The 23619-nt window shown below is 34.4% G+C and overlaps 1 protein-coding gene, 1 long non-coding RNA gene and 1 pseudogene across 16 annotated transcripts in view; 1 reads left to right on the top strand and 2 right to left on the bottom strand.

Moving 5' to 3' along the window:
• Positions 1-23619, top strand: part of KANSL1L (KAT8 regulatory NSL complex subunit 1 like) — a 130841-nt gene that overhangs the window by 11244 nt on the left and 95978 nt on the right. For 10 of the 11 annotated variants that reach the window (XR_005385321.1, XM_038585635.1, XM_038585634.1 and 7 more), the window contains one exon: positions 7162-8278. Coding sequence is in view for 10 of the 11 variants with exons in the window: in XM_038585635.1 (XP_038441563.1) it covers positions 7191-8278 (1088 nt within the window). In the remaining variant the exon portion in view is untranslated. Of the gene's footprint in view, positions 1-4225; positions 4546-7161; positions 8279-23619 lie in introns of those variants that run through there. The other variant, XM_038585631.1, reaches the window with a different exon arrangement.
• LOC100684649 lies at positions 3756-5293 on the bottom strand (annotated as a pseudogene).
• LOC102152600 overlaps positions 19215-23619 on the bottom strand; it is an 86930-nt gene continuing 82525 nt past the window's right edge. For 2 of the 5 annotated variants that reach the window (XR_005385324.1, XR_005385328.1), the window contains 2 exons: positions 22054-22142; positions 19217-20208 (listed from right to left, as the gene is read on the bottom strand). This is a non-coding gene — a long non-coding RNA (uncharacterized LOC102152600). Of the gene's footprint in view, positions 20209-22053; positions 22143-23619 lie in introns of all 5 variants that reach the window. The other 3 variants (XR_005385323.1, XR_005385322.1, XR_005385326.1) reach the window with 3 other exon arrangements.

The following is a 23619-nucleotide window of genomic DNA, read 5'->3' as shown; positions in this document are numbered from 1 at the left end:
TTTTTTTTTTTTTTAAATTCCTTGGGATTTTCTATATAGGAAAATAATGTCATCTGTGAATAGACAGTTTTACTTTTTCCTTTCCAATCTGCATGCCTTTTATTTCTTTTTCTCATCTGTTCCACTGGCTAGGACCTCAGTATGATGATGAATAGGAGTGGTGAGAACAGAGATAGCTTGTCTCATTACCAATCATAGCGCAAAGACATTCAATCTTTCATCATTAATTCTAAAATGATCTTTAGGATTTTGTGTAGATGTTCTCACGTTAAGCAGTTTTCTTTCTTTTCCTAATCTAAGGGTTTTTTCCTAGTCATGAGGATATTAGATTCTGTCAAATGTTTTTTTTTTCATCTATTAAGATCATATATTTTCTTTTTTAATCTTTTAATATGGTGAATATCACCATAATGATTGATTGATTGAATATTTATTTAAGAGAGAGCAAGTGAGCAAGTGTGAGCGAGGGATAGGAGGGAAGGGAGAGGGAAAGAGAGAGAATCTTAGTGCAGATCTCAGTGTGGGCTCAATCTCAGGACCTTTAGATAAAGACCTGAACTGAAATCAGTACTCAGTCACCTAAGCAACTGAGCCACCCAGGCACTCAATGATTTTATTTTTTAAATATTGAGCCACAGTTGTGGTTGAGCAGCTGAGTCTTGAGTTTGGCTCAGGTCATGATCTTGAGGACCTGAGATCAGGCCTTGTTTTGGGCTCTCACCCAGTGGGGAGTCTGCTTCAGGATTCTCTTTCCTTCTGCCCCTCCCCCTACTCATTTACTCACTCTCTCTAAAATAAATAAATCTTAAAAAGATATTGAACCAGTATGTACTATTGGAAAACCATATTTGGTTGTGACACATTATTTTTATATTTGCTGTGTTTCTAACATTTATTTTAAAAATAATAATTGGAATAGATGTTACTATTTATTACAACGTAAGTCTTGGAACACATTTCAAAATCATGACTCGCTTGTTTATTAATTCAGTCAATGAATATCTGACAATTATTGTGTACTAGGCATTGTTTTAAGTACTGGCAATTAGAACCTTGACCAAAATATAGTTCTACTCTTAAAATAAATTCCTCACTAGAATGTAAAAAATATCAGATGTGTCAGGAACAATAAGCAGTATAAGAAATGGAGTGTTGGGATCCCTGGGTGGCGCAGCGGTTTGGCGCCTGCCTTTGGCCCAGGGCGTGATCCTGGAGACCTGGGATTGAATCCCACGTCAGGCTCCCAGTGCATGGAGCCTGCTTCTCCCTCTCCCTGTGTCTCTGCCTCTCTCTCTCTCTCTGTGTGACTATCATTAAAAAAAAAAAAAAAAAAAAAAAATGGAGTGTTGATTGGCTGAAGCTATTTTACACATATTAGTCAAGCCAAGACTCTAATGAGGGAATTGTAGAGCAGAAATATGAATGAATTGAAGGAGTCAGCCATCTTATCTGTGGAAAATTGTTCCAGGCTGAGAGAATTGCAAGTACAAAATCCCTGAAGCAAGGACTTCCTGTGTGTTTCAAGAATAGCACAGAGGCCAGTGTTGGTGGAGTGTAGTAATCCATGAAAAAAGATGTAGAATGTGAAGTAATCAGGGACTTGATAATGTAGAACTTTGTAGGCCATGGAAAGGGCAACTTTGGATTTTATTCTAAATATAATGGTAACCACTTATTTATTTACCAGATATTTACTGACCATCTGCTGTATGTCAGATACTTTTTCATGTTGATAGGAAACAAACATACCTTGAAGATAGTGTGTTTTCAGTTCTAGATCACCAAACCAAAGTAAATATTGCAGTAAAGCAAGTCAAGTGAATTTTTTGCTGCCCAGTGCATATAAAAGTTTTGTTTACACTATAATGTGGTCTATTAAGTATGCGATAGCATTATGTCTGAAAAAACAATATATACATGATTTTTGAACAACATGGGTTTTAATCAGGTGGGTCCACTGAAACTGATTTTTTTTCAGTAAATATAGTGTTGTGAATGTATTTCTTTTAGGACTTCTTAACATTTTCTTTTCTCTAGCTTTATTGTAAATATACACGATAAAATACATATAACACATAAAATATGTTACTTGACTGTTTATATTGTTGGTAAGCCTTCTAATAGTTAAGTTTTGGAGTAGTCAAAGTTATACATGATTTCCAACTATATTGGTGGTTGGCACCCCTAATCCCTGCATTGCTGAAAGGTCAACTGTACATACTTTAATTAAAAACTAGTTTGTTGCTAAAAACTGTCATCTGAGCATTCAGTGAGTCATTATCACTAGTCAAGATCACCATTACAAATACAACAATAATGAAGTTTGAAATATTGTGAGAATTATGAAAATGCGACACAGACATGAAGTGAGCATATCCTGTTGGAAATATGGCATTGATAGGCTTGCTTGTGCGGGGTTGCCACAAACATTCAACTGGTAAAAAATTCACTATAAGCAAAAAGTGATAAAGTGAAGTGCAATAAAATGAGGGATGCCAGTAGTAGTTAACAAAATAGCAAAATAACAAAATCCAAGCCTTCATAGATCCTTAAAAATGTTAGTGTAAGTCTGGTGTATGTAATATGGAGGAACTCAGAAATAGTTGAGTTTAGAATAATCAGGATACATTATAAGTTAAGATCACATATTTAATTTTAAACATGGGGACAAATGTGTCATGTTTAATGATAAAAGTAAACATTAAGTGGGATTTATTCCAGGGATACAAGGTGGTTCAATATTTGCAAATCAATCAACATGATACATTGCATAAAATAAAGTCTATATGAACATAATCTCTTAATTATAGGAGACATATTTTCATGAGTTTCTTTTGGTTGCAATGTAGAAAGACTTTGAGGCTGGGATTTTTATAAGGATACACTAGTGAATATAATATAGGGGAACTTCATGGAAATCCTAGAATTGAAACAATGATAAGGATGGGCTTTCCAGAAGCTAGAACCCAAAAATCTTCATATCCAAGTGTATTAGTTGTCTATTGCTATATAACAAGTTAGACCCCAATTTCATGTCTTTATTTCACAGCTTCTATGGATGAGGAATCTAAGCATGGCTTAGCTGTGTGCTTCTGGCTCAAGATTTCCCATAAGGCTGCAATCAGTGTGTTAGCTGAGGCTTCCATCATCTGAAGCATCTGAAGGCTAGACTGGGGAAGGATCTGCTTCTCAGATTACTCACATAACTTTTGGCAGGCTTAGGTAGTTGCTGTTTGTTTGTTTTTTTGGTAGTTGCTGTTTGTTGGTTAGAGATGTTATTTCTTTGCCATGTGGGTCTTTCCAGCTCATAGCATGGCAGCTAGCATCCGAGAGAGAGAGAAGGTGACAAGATGGAAGCCACAGTCTCTTTGTAACCTAATCTTAGAAGAGATACTCCATCACCTCTTCTGTGTTCTGTTTGCTAGAAGCAAGTCAGCACATCCAGTCCATCCTCAAGAGGAAAGGATTACATAAGGGCAGGAATACCAGGAGATGGGGATTATTAAGATAATTTTAGAAGCTCCGTATCATGCCAAATAAACTCCAGAGATTGTACCAGTTTTTTTTTTTTTTTTTAAGATTTTATTTATTTATACATGAGCAACACAGAGATCGAGGCAGAGACATAGGCCAAGGGAGAAGCAGGCTCATTGCAGGTAGCCTGATGTGGGACTCAATCCCTGGACCCCGGGATCATGTCCTGAGCCAAAGGCAAACACTTAACTGCTGAGCCACTCAGGCGTCCCGCACCAGTTTGTGTGTGTTTTATTCTAGTTATCTACCATAAATGCCCCTAAGCCAGACTAAATCTATATTCTTTTTTCTTTATAGCAACTGTAGTTCTTAACTATTAATCTTTATTTTTTTATGTTTGCCTCTTATTTATAGTTTTGCCTTATATTTAGTTTATCCAGGCCTAAGATGAACTCTGCTGCCTCATATTTTACCTTCTGCCCCTGCTGCTAGCCACTTTGAATATGTCCCTAGCACCTTGTTCAAATTTTTGAGAGAGAAGATGAGGAGGGGGGGGGAAAATAGTATTTTCTGAATATGGCTACCTCATCTGTGATTAACACAGTTTTCCTTCGAGAGCAGTGTAGATATCTACATACTATTCTAGGTGTTTGAGTAGGAGATAATAGAATATTTCTCATAAAATTAGAAAACTTTGAGTTTTACAGACTTTGGGGAGAGAATTATATAGAAATCTCTACAATTTTTTTTTTTTTTTTGAGATACAGTAAAGTATAAAAAAGGCAAACTTCTCTCTATATATCAAGTAAGTTCTATGCCCATTGTGGGACTTGAACTCATGACCTTGAGATCAAGGGTTGCATGATTTATTGACTAAGCCAGCCAGGCACCCCCAAACATCTATATTTTTACCACATGGAATTGACAACCACTAACATTTGTTCATTTTGCATTCAAGTCTTTTTCCCCCGGGTAATAAAGTTTGTGGTTGAAACCTAACTCCTGTTAAACCACCACTCTTAGTTCTTTTTCATGGAACTTACCTGATGTGCAACTACTATTACAGATTTGGTGGGTATTTTTCTGGTTCATTTTTAATTCTTGTAAACACATAAACACAAACACAGGTACATATATGTAGTTCAATCTTGTGTTTGTATATATTTTTTCCAAATCAATAGAGCTTTTATTGTATCTTTAGAATATTACAAATAAGTTTGAAAAATCATCTGGCATCTTGCTGTTTCTGTAGGTGGACGAGTTAGATCTTATTCATCAGCCTTCTGAACTGTTCTTTTTTCAGAAACATAGAAACCATTTAAAAAGTTTCTGATATCTTTGTTTTTAACCGTTGTGGCTTGCTGAACCAAAGCAGAGAAGTTTGATACAAGTTCAGAGTCACTTTCTTCAAGAATTAACTCATCTTTCTGGGGTTGAGTTATTGAACAAGCAACACCTGGCCTCATCCAAACCCTGAAGATGTATTTTTCACCCAAGAAATTTTCAGTTTCAACCGGACAACCATTCTGTATAACAACATGGATGGGGAAGTGAGCATACACAGACCTCATCTTGTGATAAAGCCTCAATGTAATGCCCTTGATCATGTTATGTACATGACTATGGGTAGTGTGAACAGCTGCCAGTTCTTTTCTGTTTCCCCACCATTTGTATCTTAGAACCTCTTTTTCTTTCCAAGGAGACTGAGTTCTACATTGATGCTCTGGGACCCTTCACAATAACAGTGCATCCCTTCAGAGTGATGTTGATGTTTTCTGGAATGTTGACTGACAGTCCGATTGCTGAGAATGATCTTCATTCTCACAGTAGATGGAGCAAAGAGAGCTTGTGTTTGTATTTTATTGATTTGGTAGCATACTGTATACCTTTTTTTTTTTTTTTTTTTAAAGAAAACTGTATATTCTTTTTGAGGTCTGTCCATATTTGTATATATAGATTTAGGTCATTCTTTTTAACTGCTCTATAGTATTCCATCACGTTATCCATTCTCTTATTGTTAGATATCTAGGTTGCTTTGAAAGAATATTTTTGCTGTTAAGACACTGCTCTGTTATGCACCTATAACAAATACATTTTCTACATTTATTGTCAAATTCCTGAATCAACTTACAGTTCAAATAGATGGGAGAAATCTTATTTTTCTGAATTATGATAAGTGATATTTCAACTTAGAACATTTTTTTTCAACTTTTTAATAAAAAAAATTTATTTGAGAGAAAGAGCACGAGTAGGATGGAGGGGCAGAGGGAGAGGGAGAAGCAGACTCCCCAGTGAGCCGGGAGCCCAATATGGGGCTTGATCCCAGGATCCTGAGATCACAACCTGAGCCAAAGGCAGGCAACCAGCTGAGCTACACAGGGACTTTTAAAACATTATTTTCAATTTAGTGATTGGAAAACTGGTCTTTTGCTTTACTAATCCAGAATTCCTTCATTACTAGTGAGATTGAGTATATGTTTAGTGGTCATTTGGATGTCATCTATGATGTGACTCACCAGTTTGCTAATTTGTTCTTTATGTATTCTGGGTACAAATTGTTTCCTATTATATATTGCCAGTATCTTCTCCTAGTCTGTAACTTGCTTTTAACCCTGTGCATTTTTTTTTAACTGCATTGAAACAAACCTTTTTTTTTTTTCCTTTGATCATTCTTGCTAGTCTTTGTAAGGAATTCCCTTTTGGTTTTGTGTTTTCACATAGAAATGAATGGTGTAGAGTTACAGTTAGCACCTGGGGATCTACAGTATGGGAGTATGGACATTTAAATGACTTAACTGACTTGTGTTGAAACAAATCATAGAGTATTGTTCCAGAGTATCTTACAAAACTCATAATTTTTAATGGTATAAAATTTTTTGTGTTTTGTCCTCATAATTTTCAGTGGTGTAGGATTAACTTTTTCAGTGAATCAGACTGTATGGTTTTACACTTTTTGATAAAATACAGTGAAATTTGTTTAATTGTGGGATTAATTTTTAGCAATCATCTGCTATGGTCCCTACTATTTTCCAGGTGGGAGTAACAGCTTTTATAATGATAATTTAGGATTATCTATTTGTGAAAAGGGAAAAAAATTATTGTGCATTGCAGATGAAGCAAGTTTTTATCATTTTTAACAGTTGTGAAATTATACTTTTTTTGCTTGTAGTTCAGTTATTTATGTCTTCTGACATTATTTGGCTTATTTTTATAAGTTAATATTTATACTGTTCTGATTGTGGAATTTAAGTTGAGAAATGGAGGTTTTGAGCAGCTTATATTTTATAAAAATAATTACTTCTTACTTTGGCTGAAAGTACGGGATTGAGTCACATTTTCAAATATAATTCCCAGATTCTAGATTGGAATTTTTTTCTTTTGCTTTTCACAAACATTATCTTAAAAAAATTTTTTTGAGGTACATCCACAAGCATTTGTCTAACACTTATTGTGCTACCTTAACTGGAGTTTTTGGTATTGGGCCCATAGAGCATGAAGAGTAGTTTAGTCTTTGTTGAATTCCTTATAAATTAGGAAAGAACAGAGATATTGTTAAGAGTTGGGAAATAAAGGAATTTAGTTCCATTCACATTTTAATCAGAAGCATTGAAAATGTTGCCCTTGGTAAAAGTGTATGCATAAACCTGTTTTCTAGATATTTGATCATTTATTTTTACATTATTTTAGGTTTCCAGTAATTATCTGCAGGATTCGCCATGACCCCAGCTCTGAGGGAGGCAGCAACAAAGGGTATCTGCTTTTCATCTTTACCAAGTACCATGGAGTCTGACAAGATCCTATGTATGGAAAGTCCAAGAACTGTAGATGAAAAGCTTAAGGGAGACACTTTATCTCAGATGCTGGGATTTCCAACTCCTGAACCTACTCTTAACACTAACTTTGTGAATTTAAAACATTTTGGCTCCTCTCAGTCTTCAAAACATTATCAGACAGTTCTTTTAATGAGTTCTAATTCTACATTAAATAAATACAATGAGAATTACAAACAAAAGAAATTAGGGGAACCCAACTGCAATAAGCTGAAAAACATACTGTGTAATGGCAGCAACATTCAGCTTAGTAAAATCTGTCATTCTCATTCTGAAGAGTTCATCAAAAAGGAACTTCTGTCAGATACCACAAGCCAGTGCATGACAGATGTACAAATTATTTTGGATTCAAATATAACCAAAGACACTAATGTAGATAAGGTACAACTGCAAAACTGCAAATGGTACCAAAAGAATGCACTTTTGGATAAAGTTACTGATGTTGAAATTAAAAAGGGTTTATTGCACTGTGCTCAAAAGAAAATTGGGCCTGGCCACTCAAATGTGCCTATTAGTTTCTCAGCTGCTGAAAAAGAGGAGGAAGTGAATGCTCGTTTACTTCATTGTGTAAGCAAACAGAAAATTTTACTTAGCCAGGCTAGAAGAACTCAGAAACATTTGCAGATGCTTCTGGCAAAGCATGTCATTAAGCACTATGGTCAACAAATGAAATTTTCTCTGAAACATCAACTCCCCCAAATGAAGACCTTTCATGAACCTACCACAGTTTTGGATAGCAGTTTACCTAAATGCACTGAAATTAAGCCAGAAGTCAACATGTTGACTGCAGAGAATAAATTGTGGAGTGATACAAAAAATGGCTTTTCACGGTGTACAGCTGCAGAAATCCAAAGATTTGCACTGTCTGCTACAGGGCTGTTGTCTCATGTTGAAGAAGGTCTGGATTCTGATGCAACTGATAGCAGCTCTGATGACGATTTGGATGAATATGCCATTAGAAAAAATGTGGCAGTGTAAGTGCAAAATTATTATTAGACCTTTTACTGTTCTGTGTATAGCAGCAATTTTGTCTTGATTTCATGATAAAAGGAAATTTTCTAAAATTTTAATGTCATAATCTTTAAGGTATAAAACTTTGGTGAATTTAAAAAATATTTTGTTAAACTACTGTATGTGAATATATACATACTATTTAAAAATAAGTTATTCAACTGCTCTGTCTGGGAAAAATCCATATAGGGATATTGAAAGTTATTTAGCCAGAAGTAAGCATTTCTCCCATTCTTGAATAGAATAGGCTATAGATAAGGCTAAACATTTTGCTTAAGTGTTTTAGCCAATATGTATAGCCAAGATACAAAAAATTTAGTCTTCACATGGAGAGCCCACCTTGGCTTTAGGAGTTTATCAGTTGAGAGTATATATAAGTTGATCTTTTTTTTTTTTTTTTTTTTAAACTGTAGTAGGTATATACTAATTGAGTTCATATCTTTCAGTTCTGGTCTTTACCAACTTAATCAATTTTTGCTGGATTTTTTAAAAGACTTTATGTATTTATATGAGAGAGAGAGAGACCATGGGAATGAATGAGAGCAGAAGCAGTGGAGCGGGAGAGGTAGAGGGAGAGAAAGGAGAGGGAGAAGCACAGTCCCTGCTGAGCAGGGAGCCTGATGCAGGGCTCCATCCCAGGACCCTGAGATTATGACCTGAGCTGAAGATGCTTAACCCACTGAGCCACCCAGGTGCCCCAATTTTTGCTGGATTATTATAACCAAAACAAAATTATAATGTCAGCTATTAGATAACTATTGAATGCTTATTATGTGCTGGACCTTGGTGATTCAGTTGTGGGCAAAATATTCGCAGTCTCTACTCTCTTTAGAATCTACTTCCAAAAAAACAAAACGAAAAAAAAAAAAAAAAAAACAGAGGTTTTATGTATCACACTGTGTTAATACTCCAGAATAACCCTATCTGGTAGAATTTTTCTGAGATGATAGAAATGTTCTATATCTGTGTCATCAAATAGTCTCCTGTGGCTATTGAGCACTTGAGATGTGGCCAGTGTAACTGAGGAACTGAATTTTTAAATTTTATTTAATTTGAATTGAGTTTTTTTTTTTAAGTAGCCAAATAGAACATAATTCTTAATCTAGCTTTCAGGGAATCTGTTAATATCCCTAACTTGATGCAAAATACTGTGTATTGGGAGGAAGAAATCCATCATTTTTATAAAATTGTCAAAGATGAGTGAGAATTATAGAATTAGAGGCTAAACACATTAAGTTTTACTAATAAATACGAGGTCAGTATATCAATTTCTAAGGTAAAAATTAAAATGTAAAACAAAGTGGGTATTCTAGTCTTTGGTGTTCTGTTATTACTATATTTGAAATGTGTTTGAATGTGGGAGCTAGTATTGAGTACATATTTTTTTCTGACTGGCATTGTGATATTTACATATGTTATATTTAATGCTTTCAACAACTATGGGAGATGATTGTTGTTATTCTTATTTCATTTAAGAGAAAATAGTCTTAGCATGGTTAAGTAGCTTGCCACATGGTCAAAAAACCAAATAATTGATGGATCATGGATTCTTGTCTATGTATAGAAGACTTAAGACCAATATTCTTACTATTGGGCTATGCAGCTTTATCAGTGTATCATTCATTGATGCTTACAGCCACAAGAATTATTAAGCATAAAAAATAATTATTAAGCATATGTGTTCTGAAAGAAGTCCAGAAATTTATCAATTTTCATATTTATAATGCTTTTGAAGAAATTCAATTCAATAAAATTTAGTAGGTAAATTTAGTAAATTATTTACTTTTTGTTGATGTTGAGGATAGCTAATGGGCAGGTTTGTCTCTTTTAAGCTAGAAACAAAAATCAGAAAATCATGTCTTCTAGACTATTGACCTTCATTAGGATTTTCTTTCATTTATTTCCTATAGTACTTAATCTGTGTAATTTATCATTAAATCATATTTTGTCCTGTATGATTTGCTAATATCTGTCTTAGTAGCCCAACACCTGGTAAGGGTGGAAACCGCATTTTAAACCTTAAAAAAAAAAAAAAACTTCCTATATCAAGCATTTAATTATTGATTGGTCAAGATATTTTAAGATTTGCATTTACTCCTTGAATTTAGTCAGAGAACACTGATTTTATATGTAAAACATACACAAAAAGGAAGATTCATACTATTAAAAATTTTTTTATACAAAGTGTCAAGCAATATACGTCTCATTTCTTGTCAGCTTCACCAGTTTATTGATGAAAATTGAAGAATGTAGTTTGGAAAAAATGGATTCAGGCTTAGAAAGTTTATTTCTCATTCTTTCCTTTTCCTGTAATCAGTTGGAAGTCTCAGGACACCAGAAGTGCATTTTTAGGAAAATAATGAATCTAAGAAGTTTAATATGAAGATATAAAATATACTTCTAGCCTGTTGCATTATTGACCATTTAACATTGGGATGCCTCAGTTATTAAAGCTCATATCTATATTTCAGATACGCTTCATTCTCAGGTTACAATCACCTGATTGATTCAAATAAGTAAAACAAAATTCATATAGTAGCTCTTTGAATTTTGTAGCTCTTTGAATTTTTTAGTTCACTGAATTATTTGATAATTGTTTAGATTTTTGTGTTCGTTTTTGCTATTTGAACTCAATTTGCATTTCTCGATTTTATGTACCTCTTGCAAAATTGGATATTAACTTTGTTTTGAATATTTTTACTAATGCTAATAGATTTCTTGTGGGGGGATCCCTGGGTGGCGCAGCGGTTTAGCGCCTGCCTTTGGCCCAGGGCGCGATCCTGGAGACCTGGGATCGAATCCCACGTAGGGCTCCCGGTGCGTGGAGCCTGCTTCTCCCTCTGCCTATGTCTCTGCCTCTCTCTCTCTCTCTCTCTCTGTGACTATCATAAATAAATAAAAATTAAAAAAAATTAAAAAAAAAGATTTCTTGTGGGAAAGATTATTTTTCAACTTTTTATTAATTTTTATACTTCATGAATTTTGAGAATAACACAACTTTTAAGTATTTGTATCTTTTGATACAAGTATAAAAATGGTTTCTTTTTTTTTATTTTTTTATTTATTTATTTTTAAATTAATTAATTTATTTATGATAGTCACACAGAGAGAGAGAGTGAGAGGCAGAGACACAGGCAGAGGGAGAAGCAGGCTCCATGCACCGGGAGCCCGACATGGGATTTGATCCCGGGTCTCCAGGATCGCGCCCTGGGCCAAAGGCAGGCGCCAAACCGCTGCGCCACCCAGGGATCCCGGTTTCTGTTTTTTTAAACTGGAATTAGTTCTGTTTTAGGTTAAGTTCATTCAATAACTTAATACATTTATTCTGGTAATAAGGGTTTTTTTTTAAGTTCTTTTTAATATTTTTAGGTTTATTTTTGTTCTTTACATTTCTGGAAATTGATTTTTTCAGTTGTAGATGAGTATTTTTAATGAATGAAGTTCAGAAATAAACTTTAAACATTAAATAGGTAAAAATATGCGTTTTGTGGACCTACATTTTTAAGGGAGTGCTAACACAATTTTTATTATCTCTACTGAATATGAATAGACTTCTTAATTATAAGGTCTACAGTGACAAATACCACAGTTGACTTCAACTTAATTTTAAGTAACTTAAGGCAAACTACTTTTTCTGTCATTGTGTACCTACTGCCTAGCATTGTCTACTTTTATTGGTGTTTTTTTTTTCTTTATTTGGTGACTAAATGAATTTTTCTATATTTGAGTATGTAGTTTTGAAGATAAAAAAATTGGGATTGGCAATACGAAATTTCTTTCCATATATGTTTATCTTTTCTTCTTCCATTCTGTAGTTTATTTTTATTTCCCCCACTTTCTTCCTTTGTCTTTAATACGAAACTGGCTACAAGATGTGTCTTACAGTAGAGCCAGCATGAATGAATGAATGAAATACAACATGACAAATATAGACATTTAAAAGTAACTATTTTATTATAATATTTAACATTTGTAACTTAAAAATTGATAAGTACAATATATTTATCTTAAAAATCTTTGGTTATATTATTATAAATGCTTTCAATTGCTTTTATTTTAACCCTGATAAGAAAAACAAATTCCTTCATTCTGGTTAGGAAATTAGCTGTGAAGAAGTATAATTGTTTTAGGAAACTGCAAAACACTCACATTAGCCATTACCATTGTTAAATATATATTTGACTTGCCCCTTTTCTTTTCCCTCCAAAAATGTAGACAATAGATTAATTCATAATACCATTACTAATTATCTTAACCTTTTGGCTGAGAAACTAGTGCATTAGAAAAATATTTTTAAAGCCATTTTCCTTTGGAAAGGAAAATAGGATTTTAGGGTTTTGTAGGTTTGAGATGTGATCCTTATACAATAATTAAGGATAGAACCACTCCCAGTGTTCTGTTGCTTTGGTGAAGTAGCACAGGTTTTGGACCTCCTTGTGTTACATATGACTTGCTCTGTGACTCTGAGCAGAGATTAATGTTATTATTTTTTAAAGATTTTAATTTTTTTAAAAGTAATCTCTGTACCCAATCTGGGGCTTGAACTCACTACTCTCAGATCAGAAGAGTCACATGGTCTTCTGATTGAACAAGCCAAGCAACCTGAAGTTAATGTTATTCTTAACACTTTGAATCAGATTCTTTTTTGATCACTCTTAAAAAGTTCTGGAGATAATTATATGAAATATTAAATATAGTGTCTATACATAATAAGGCACTGATCTGAAAGCTAATGAAGAGTGTCTTATCAAGTGTCTCACTATTGTGAGAAACTGGAGCTTACTTACTCCATGAGAAACTTGGGGAGCCAGTGTAAAATACATGCTTGAGCTAACCCATTTGAGAGGTGAGGAAACTGGTGTATTTGTACATCAGGCCACTAGTTAGTAGGTGAAGGTTGTTCCTGGTTGTGTCAATTCCCTTGCCCTTTTGTTCTGCAACTTGGGTGACAAAGCAGGTTCAAGCAACAACAAAAAAGCCCTAGATGAAGTCAGGTCTTTGTGTGCTGAACTGGTAAGTGCTAGGGAATATGGGTTGGTCACTGACAAACTCAGCTACAATTATGTTCCCTCTCATCTGGCGGTAAAATGTTAGAGTGCTAACATTTCTTTTCATCTGGGAAACTATGATCAGTACTTTCATCCAGAGTGCATATGGGAAAACTCACAGATTTTGACACAGGCATATTCTGATCTTCCAAGGTTGTAAAAAAGAAAGAAACATGGTTAAATCTTAGTTTAGTTCAGGAAACCTTACAATATCACCTGGGTGTCTTGGGTTTGTAGAGAAAGATCTCGTTTCCCCAAATTAGTCTCCATGTATTCAAATTTCTTTGAGTTTTTGGTATTAATTGGTCATCTTTTTTTTTTTTTAAAGATCTTATTTATTTGAGAGAGCGCACGAGAGAGCATGAGCAAGATGGAGAGGCAGAGGTAGCCTCCAAGCAGACTCCCTGCTGTGTGCTCAATCCCAGGATCCTGGGATCATTACCTGAGCTGAAGGCAGGCACTTAACTGACAGAGCCATTCAGGTGCCCCTAATTGGCAGTCTTGATAAGGAAATTCTTTTAAAGCAAAATTAGACATTCACTAAGAAAGGAGAGAACTGTTGATAATTTAGTTGGAAAGGTCTCAGGTAAACCTTTCTAGATTGGAAGAAAATAAGCAATTTCTTGCAGACCTACATAAATGAATACTCATAGTTTTCCTTATGCTTTCCTGTTTTGACAGTGGAAAGGAGAAGAAGTAAAAAAAAAAAAAAATCAGATGATGAATTTCCCTTTGAGGAATTAGATAAATAAGAGTATGAACTCAGTGTGACATTTAGAGAATAAAAAGACTAGTAACGTTTCATTGATTGGAAGTAAGAATACCTTTATATTTGTATAATGTGAAGTTGACAAATTATTTTTGTATTTATTACCCTTTAAATTCTCTACACTTCAGAAATAGATGAGAAAAGTCTGGTTTTGTTTAATTTTACTTGAATGGGAAACAGAAAAAGTTGAATGAAAAACAGTCCTAGAAAAATTGCAATGAAGGTTGAAAGACTGTGACAGAAGAGAAGTTCAAGTGTGCTTGCCAAATGGAGTAATAGCTATAAAATGATAAAGAAATACTTTGTATTGTGGTATATAGACATCAGTGAGGAAAGTAGTACTTCAATTAAAATAAGGTCATTATTTTATATATTTTTTAACTAATTTTATTTTAGACCAGTTTTAGGTTCACAGCAAAACTGAGTAGAAAGTATAGAGAGTTCTTATATATCCCCTGCCCCCTACATGCATAAACTCCCCCATTTTTGACATCCCCTACCACTGTAGTACCATGTAGACACATCATTATCACCCAGAGTCCACAGCTTACAGTAGGGTTCACTTTGGGTGTTAGACATTCTTTGGGTTGGACAAATGTATACGACCTACATCTGCTGTTGTCGTATCATACAGAGTAGTTTCCACTGCCCCACAGATCTTCTGTGTTCTGCTTATTTGACCTTTTTACTATCTCCATAGTTTTGCCTTTTCTAGAGTCTCATAGTTGGAACAATACAGGGTGTAGCCTTTTCGCATTGCCGCCTTTCACTTAGTAATATGCATTTAAGTTTTCTTGATTTCTTTTCCTGACTTGAGAGCCTGTTTCTAGCCCTGAGTAATACTGTTGTCTGGATGTACCGCAGTGTAACTTATCTATTCACCTGTTGAAAGATGTCTGGGTTACTACTTCCAGGTTTTGGAAATTATGAACAAAACTGCTGTATAAATATTATGTGCAAGTTTTTGTGTAGACATAAATCTTCAGTTTATTTGAGTAAATAACACGAATACAATTGTTGGATTGTGTGGTAAAAGTATGTTTAGTTTTGTAAGAAGTTGCCAAACTTTCTTCCAACGTTGGCTCTATATTTTGCATTCTGACCGAGTAAGAAAGATTGCTGTTGCTCCGCATCTTTGTCAGCGTTTGATGTTAGTGTTCTGGATTTTGGTTATTCCACTGGATGTGCCGTGGCATCTTAGTGATGTTTTAATTTGCAATTCCCTAATGACATACAATGTTGAACATTCTTTTTATGTACTTACTTGCCGTATCAGTATGTTCTGTGGTACGATGTCTGTTCAGGTCTTGCCTGTTTTTTAATTGGATTATTTGTTTTATTATTGTTGAGAAATAAAATATAAAAAGAATTGATTAGGATTTCATTGAATCTGTAGATCAAGTTAGAAAAAGCTGACATAAACAATATTGAGTCTTTGAAAATGGAATATTTAGTTCTTTTATATCTTTCATCAGAGGTTTAAAGTTTTTCTCATACAGATCTTGCACATGTTTTGTAAGACTCATGCTTAAGTTTTTAATTTACGGGTGTGCTAATGTAAATGATACTATGTTTTTAATTCAAATTCCACTTAACATTGCTGGTATATAGGAAAGTGGTTGACTTTTGTATGTTAACTGTATCCTACAGCCTTGCTATAATCATTTATTGGTTGCAAGGGGTTTTGTGTGTAATTCTCTTGAATTTTTCCTATATATAATCATTTCATCTGTGAGCCAAAAGTTTTATTTCTCCCTTTCACACCTTGTGTATCTTCTATTTCCTTTTCTTATCGCATTAGGTAGGATTTCTACTGTGATGTTGAAAATGAGAAGTGAGAGGATATATTGCCTTGTTCTTAATCTTAGTGGGGAAAATTTCTGGTTTCTCACCATTTAAAGTATGTTGTAGCTGTAGGTTTTTGGTAGATTATCAGGTTGGGGAAATTCTGTGTAATCCTAGTTAATTGAGAGTTTGTTTTTGTTTTTTTAGTATAACTGAGTGTTTTTGCCCTGAATAGGGGTTGAATTTTGTGAAATGCTTTTTGTGTATCAATTGATAAGATGAGATTATATTAATTGATTTTTGAATATTGAGCTAGTCTTGCATACCTGGGATAAATCCCACTTGATCATAGTATATAAGTCTTTTTATACCATTGTTGAAATTAATTTACTAATGTTTTGTTGAGTTTTTTTACAGCTATCTCGCTGAGAGAGAATGATCTGTAGTTTTCTTGTAATGTTTTCAGTTTTGGTATTAGAGTAATGATGGCCTAAAAAAGAATGAGTTAGGAAATAGTCCCTTTGCTTCTATATTCTGAAAGACATTCTAGAAGATTGGTAAAATTTCTAACTGAAATTTTTGGTAGAATTTACCAGTGGGGCAGCCCCGGTGGCGCAGTGGTTTAGCGCCGCCTGCAGCCTGGGGTGTGATCCTGGAGACCTGGGATCGAGTCCCACAGTCCGGCTCCCTGCATGGAGCCTGCTTCTCTCTCTGCCTGTGTCTCTGCCTCTCTTTCACTCTCTCTGAATAAATAAAAAAATAAATCTTAAAAAAAAAAAAAAAGAATTTACCAGTGAACGCATTTAGGCCTGGTGCTTTCTCTTTTGGAAGGTTATTAATTATCCAGTTTCCTTAATAGATATATGACTATTTAGATTGTCTGTTTCTTGTTTTTAAAAATTTACATATTCTACTTCTATCAAACCCAAGAGTATTTTTTTAAGTTTTTTAATTCCAGATAACATAGAGTGTATATTAGTTTTAGGTTTACAATATGTGATCCAGCACTTCCATACAATATCCAATACTCATTACAAGTGCAGTTCTTAATCCTCATCACTTATTTAATTCATCCCGCCACCCACTTCCCTATCTATTTCTTCTTGTATGAGTTTTGGCAGGCTGTGCATCTCAAGGAATTGGCCCATTTCATGTAAGTTATCAAATTGTTCATAACATTCCTTTATGTTCCTTTTACTGTCCATAGGATCTGTGGTGATCTCCTCTTTCTAATGTTAGTAATTTGTGTCATAGTTAGTCTGACTAGAGGCTTATTGTTTTTATTGATCTTTTCTAAGAACCATTTTTTGGTTTTGTTGATTTTCTTGATTTTCTTTTTTCAGTTTTATTGATTTCTCTAGTTTTTATTATTTCCTTTTAGTTACTTTAGCTTAGTATACTCTTCTTTTTCTAGTTTTCTGAAGTAGAAGCTTGGGTGATTGGCTTTAAATTTTTTTAAAAATATTTATTTATTCATGAGAGACCGAGAAACCGAGACATAGGCAGAGGGAGAAGCAGGCTCTTTGCAGGAGCCGGATGTGGGACTTGATCCTGGATCCCGGGATCACGACCTGAGCCAAAGGCAGCCACTCAACCGCTGAGCCACCCAGGCATTCCATTGGTTTTAGATTAAAAAAATTTTTTTTAATTTTTAATAATGTATTTAATGCTATAAATTGTGTAACTTTCTCTTACTGCTCCCCATAAGGACTGTTTTCACTGCATCCTACAAGTTTTGGTGGCTTACATTTGCATTTTCATTTCGTTCATAGTATTTTAAAATTTGTCCTCAGATTTCTTCCTTGTTCCATACATGCCTTGAAAGTGTGTAGTTTAATCTCCAAGTATTTGGGGATTTTTCAATTAGTGCTTTTTTTCTTAAGTTTATTTTTTTTAGTTATCTCTACACCTAATATAGGGTTCGAACTCATGACCTGAAGATCAAAAGTTGCATGTTTTTCCAACTGAGCCAGCCAGGCATGCCTGTTTGGTTTTGATTTCTAACTTAATTCCACTGTGGCACGAGAGCAGACATTATATGATTTTTTTTTTTTTAATTAAAGTTTGTTTCATGGCCCAGAATGTAGTCTCTTCTTTGTTCCTTGTTAACTTGAGAAGAATGTGTAATCTGTTCTTGGATGAACTGTTGATGTCAGTTACATCAACTTGATGAATGATTCACCTATATCCTTACTGATTTTCTGCTTGTTGGATCTGTGCATTTCTGATAGAGTGTTACAATCTTCAGCTAAAATAGTGGATTCATTTGTTTCTCATTGCAGTTCTATCAGTTTTTGCCTTATATAATTTGATGCTTTTTTGGTAGGAACATGTGCATTGAAGATTATCTTCTTGAAGGTAGACCTTTTTTTATACTGTAATCCCCCTCTTTATTCATGATAACTTTCCTTGCTCTGAAGTCTGCTCTGTCTGAAATTAGTATAGCTACTCTGGGTTTTTTCTGATTAGCATGTGTTAATGTTAGCATACCATAAGTTTCTCCACCTCTTTACTTTTAATCTGTATGTGTTTTTATATTTAAAGTTGGTTTCTTACAGATGACATATAGTTAAGTCTTGTTTTTTGATCCATCTGGCAATCACTGTCTTTTAATTAGTATAGTACCATTGATGTTTAAAGTGATTACTGATGTATGATTAACATCTACTGTATTTGTCACAGTTTTCTATTTGCTGCCCTTATTCTTTGCTCTTGTTTTTTGTCTTCCACACTTTTTCTGCCTTTCATGGTTTTAACTGAACATTTTATATGATTCCACTTTTTTCCTTTCTCAGAATATCAATTACACTTAAAAAAATAACAAAACTGTTTATAGTGGTAAGGCACCTGAGTGGCCCAGTTGGTTAAGCATCTAACTCTTGATTTCTCCCAGAAGCCCTGCGTCACCCTCAGTGGGGAGTCTGCTTAAGGTTTTCCCCATCTCTCTCTGCCCCTCTGCCTGCTTACATGCACGTGTGTACTCACTCTCTGTCAAATAAATATTTTTTTTTAAAACCTCCTCTTTTTAGTGGTTACCTTTACAGTTAACCCAAACTGGCTTTCAAACCACCCTGTAGATACCTTATAATGATAAATAATCCTAATTCTTTCCTCTCATTTTTTGTATCACTTCTGTCTCTTGTTTCCCTTATGCATAGCATATATAGGCATATATAAAAATACACACATGCTTGAGCACATTCATAATCAATTGAAAATTGTTGTTATTCTATTTTGAACAGATTTGTTACCTGTTAAATCCATTAAGAAAAATAAAGTTACTATTTTAACTTCACTTATTCTCCAGTGTTTTTTCTCTCTTTATGTAGATCTGTTTCTGACCTATGTAATTTTCTTTCTCTCTGAAAAACTTCTTTTAACATTTGGCATGTTAGGCAAATGATGTCAACATAATGACGAATATGGCGTGGGTTTTCTTCAAACCACTTCAAACACAGTGTTTTGAAATGATCGTGGCAAGCCTCTTCACAGTTAAAGAGAAATCCTTAGGGGTGTAAGAAAAATGCTGAAAGTTCTGTAAAAGTACCTTCCTATGTAATGCAGTAAGTTGCTAGTTTATTGGCTTAAAAATGCTACATATCCCACTATGTTAAAAGATCTGAGGAAGTTGCAAATTACTTTGTAGTAGTTGTGAAGATAGTCCCTTGTGGTAAAAAGAAATTATTGATGAAAAAGGCTATCTCTAGATGATATTTTTAATTTTTATTAAACTAGTTTCTATTAGAAGTGAATGTCTTCAAGGACCCACATCAAAAGAAGTATGAGCTCCAGGATATGAAGCTTTAAAGGGTGGACTGGCTTATTCTTGATACAAATGCCAGTGGAAACAACTGCACTAATATTTTTATAACGATTGTTATTGTTTTATTAGAACTCAGATTTTGAAATTCCGTTGATTTTGAGTTGACTGGCTCTAATTCTGTTTTCTCCTTAAGTTCAGCTGTTTTTATTTTAAAGAACATGGAGTTATTCAGCAATAGCAGAAATGCCTGTACTCAATTACAGATTTTTTGTAGTCACCTTTTTGAGTAACAAGGGTAGTCTGATTATTTTTTATCTCATTTCTTTTCTGCCTATCATAGTGTCTTACAGGGCCATCGCTAGCTTATTTTTGTACAAAAGAAAAAGGTGCTTCTTCCTCTGAGCAGATTTAGATTTGTAGTTGCAGGCTTGAAATGTAGAATTCTTGCTGGATTTTAGCACTGCTGTACTTTCAGCTGGGCCTTTGTGTACTGTATGGTTTGGAAACACTGCATGGTGGCTTGACTTCCTGAATAAAAGAGACATACACATTTACATACACACACACATGCACACACAGTGCTTATTGAACTGCTAACATGTGTGACTTCAGATTATTCCTTTAGCATATATGTTTTGATTAGTTAAAAAAATTCATTAATTTTCTTCATGTTCCTAGTTGTCAATGTTTGATGTTATGCAAGGATTTTAAAAAGACAGTTAAGACTATTTAGCAGACCATTAACTTTCAAAATTCTTTCCATATAAGAAAAAGGATATTGTTTTGATAGTGTGCATAAATATTCCCTAAACTCTTTCTTCCTTTCTTCAGTTGAGGAAAGGGATGTAGGTAGGTAGACAAGCCTAAATTTGCCAATTTGACGTGTGAATTCTTTTAAACTAATACTGAAATTTTCAGTTTAGGCAATTAATTCACAGGATACTGCCAGAGTTTTAGGCAAAATTGCACAAAATATTATAATTATTCTTGTTCCCTTTCATTTCTAATGTCTTTTTAAGTTCCAGTCTCAGATGGTCCTTGGATATTCTAAGCCCCACCCCTTAACTTAGTTTATCACCATGCCAAAATTTATGAAGTTCACGACTGTTTTTTCTCTTTATATTTTGTTTGCTTGTTTATTTTCTCCATGTATGTATACAACTAGGTGGTAGAATGTTAATGTTGTTTACTTGTAGGTCAATGAGGCATAATCTTCCTAAAGACAATGAACATTTTAAATGAGGATTTGTTAACCTAAATGAATCTTATAGCATAAAATAGTTTTGAGAGAGGGGTGCATTCATTATATGCTGACATGTCAGAGCAAGAAGACCTCAACATGATAGGATAGATTTTATTTTTCTTTCATTTCATAGTCAAGAATTAGGTATATTACTACAAAAAAAAAAAAAAAAAGAATTAGGTATATTTCACAGGGTTTTGCAGGGACCTGTTGGCTTTGCTATCCCCTATGATGCTGCCCTTGTCTGCACTGGTTGTTCACCAGTTGTTCTTCCGATTTTAACACACAAACATTTTTTAATATCAAGACCAGAGGTTGCATGCGTTAATTTGGCTCACATCTGATTGTTAAGGTCCTAGTGACATACTCACACCTAGCTGCTGGTGAGACTAGGAAATATGAGCTACCATGAGCTCAGCTAAAACTGAAAGAGTTCTATTATCAAAAAAGAGGAGAATAGATAATGAGGGAAAATAAATGGTCTGTTCTGTTTGCCTTTGGCCATTCAAATATCCATACACTCTCTTCTCATATAGAAAACACATCCACTCCTCAAGGATGGCAATTCAAAGTCAGTTGCAATAAGCGGAGTAATGTACTCTCAGGTCCAGATTTGTTTTTTTATGATGTAATGCCCTATAAATGAATAGACAAGTTTTCCAATCATCATACCCTTTTGTTTCTTGATGAATGTAGGAGTAGAGATAGGAAAGCTACAGTAAAAACTCCCATTGGGAAAGGAAAATGAGATACATATGATAGGTCCTTACAATAATTGATAAATCTTGCTCTGGACGTACAAAAAGGTCTTGGGAGAATCCTAATTCAACTTTTTTTTTTTTTTTTTTGTCCTTTGCCGTCCATACTCTCTTGACTTTGCTCTTTGGGAATCATTCCCTTAGCTCTTATCCTTTGTGTCTATATCTGCAATGAATGTTGGAGAGCGTAGCCTTAAGTGGAGGTTGTACTACATTCTCCCCTTGCTTCCTGTTGGTGCAGAGTGGGCTTCCCAGGTAGAGGATGTTAGGTTTGTGGTGTTTTTTGCTACTAGATTTCCCTCAAAATGTGGATTTTCATTCTGTTTGGCTCTAGTCAGTTACCTGTGAGTATATCATGGCCAAAGATCTTACCTGTTCATAGTTGTTGAGTCTACAAACTAGTTGATATACTATTTTCCTCAGACCGTCTAACTCTCCCACAATTCAATAACAGCTACCATCTGAAACAGCACATTTGGGTAAGAATTAGTCTAATTTTTGCTCCTAGGTTCATTCTCAGTTGTGTGACTTAGAACTCTAAAGAAAGGTTCTTAGAATACATTTTTTTTTTTTTTTGTATTGTTAGTGGAGAAGCAGTTAGTTGGCTTTTGCATTCCTTTAAGGCCCTATATTATAGATTAGTTAAAATGTCATTTATTTCCTTTACTATATGTCCCTAGTTGTCAATGTTTGATATTATACAGGGGTTTTTAATTTATTTTTTTTTAATATTTATTTATGTATTTATTTATTTTAGGGAAGGAGAAAAAGGGTGCAAGTGGGGAGGGGGCAGAGGAAGAGAAGCAGACTCTGCACTAAGCGCAGAGCCTGTCACGGGGCTCAGTCCCACAATCCTGAGATCATGACCTGAGACATTGTCAAGAGTCCCACACTTACCAAACTGAGCCACCCAGGCACCCCTGTTATGCAAGGGTTTTAAAAACATAGTTAAATGTAGTATTTGTATAGTCTTTTACCTCTTCAAGGATAAGATTTTGTGTTTGTTTTTGTTTTTGTTTTTCTATTGAAGTATAATAGAATCTTTCAACAAATGGTTCAGGAACTAAATACCATCCCCTCCCTCTCCCCTGCCCCCAAGAATCTAGATTCTTATCTCACATATACATAGAAATTAACTTGAATTGAGTTATGGATCTGAAAGCCAAAACTCCTTGAACTTTTAGAAACATGAATAAACCTATAACTTTGTGTTAGACAAAGATCTCTTAGGACATAAAATTCTCCATAAAAGGAAAGTTTGATAAATTGAGCTTCATGGAGATTAAAATCTTTTTTTGCTCAAAAGATACCATTAGGAAAATGAAATGCAAACTATAGACTGGGAACTATAAGTATTTCAAATATACATAGTCTGACACAGGTCTTATATCAATAAAAAGAAGACCCAATTAAATATGAGCCAGAGTGTGACGCCTGAGGTGGCTCAGCGGTTGAGCGGCTGCCTTTGGCTCAGGACGTGATCCCCAGGTCCCAGGATCAAGTCCTGCATCGGGCTTCCTGCATGGAGCCTGCTTCTCCCTCTGCCTATGTCTCTGCCTCTCTCTCTCTGTCTCTCATGAATAAATAAATAAAATCTTTAAAAAAAAAATATGAGCCAGAGATTTGAACAGATACTTAAAGGAAGTTGTAATCCCTTGGGAAGCATAGGAAGCATGTAAAAATACCCTCTACGTCAGTAATTGGAAAACTGAGGTCCATGTACCAAGGCTGGTCCATTGTCTGTTACTTTCTTTTTTAAAAAATTATTTTTATGTGTTTTTTTCAATTGCAGTATAGTTGACATAGAATGTTATATTAGTTTTGGGTGTACAGCATAGTGGTTCCACAATTTTATGCATTATGCAATGTTCACCATTGGTAAGTATAGTTACCATCTGTTACCATACAAACTTACTACAGTATTATTGACTATATATA

This window comes from Canis lupus, chromosome 37, assembly GCF_011100685.1.
Source record: "Canis lupus familiaris isolate Mischka breed German Shepherd chromosome 37, alternate assembly UU_Cfam_GSD_1.0, whole genome shotgun sequence".
Taxonomy (NCBI): domain Eukaryota; kingdom Metazoa; phylum Chordata; class Mammalia; order Carnivora; family Canidae; genus Canis; species Canis lupus.
The sequence above is the reverse complement of the archived record's forward strand: the minus strand, read 5'-3'. Positions and strand labels throughout refer to the sequence as shown.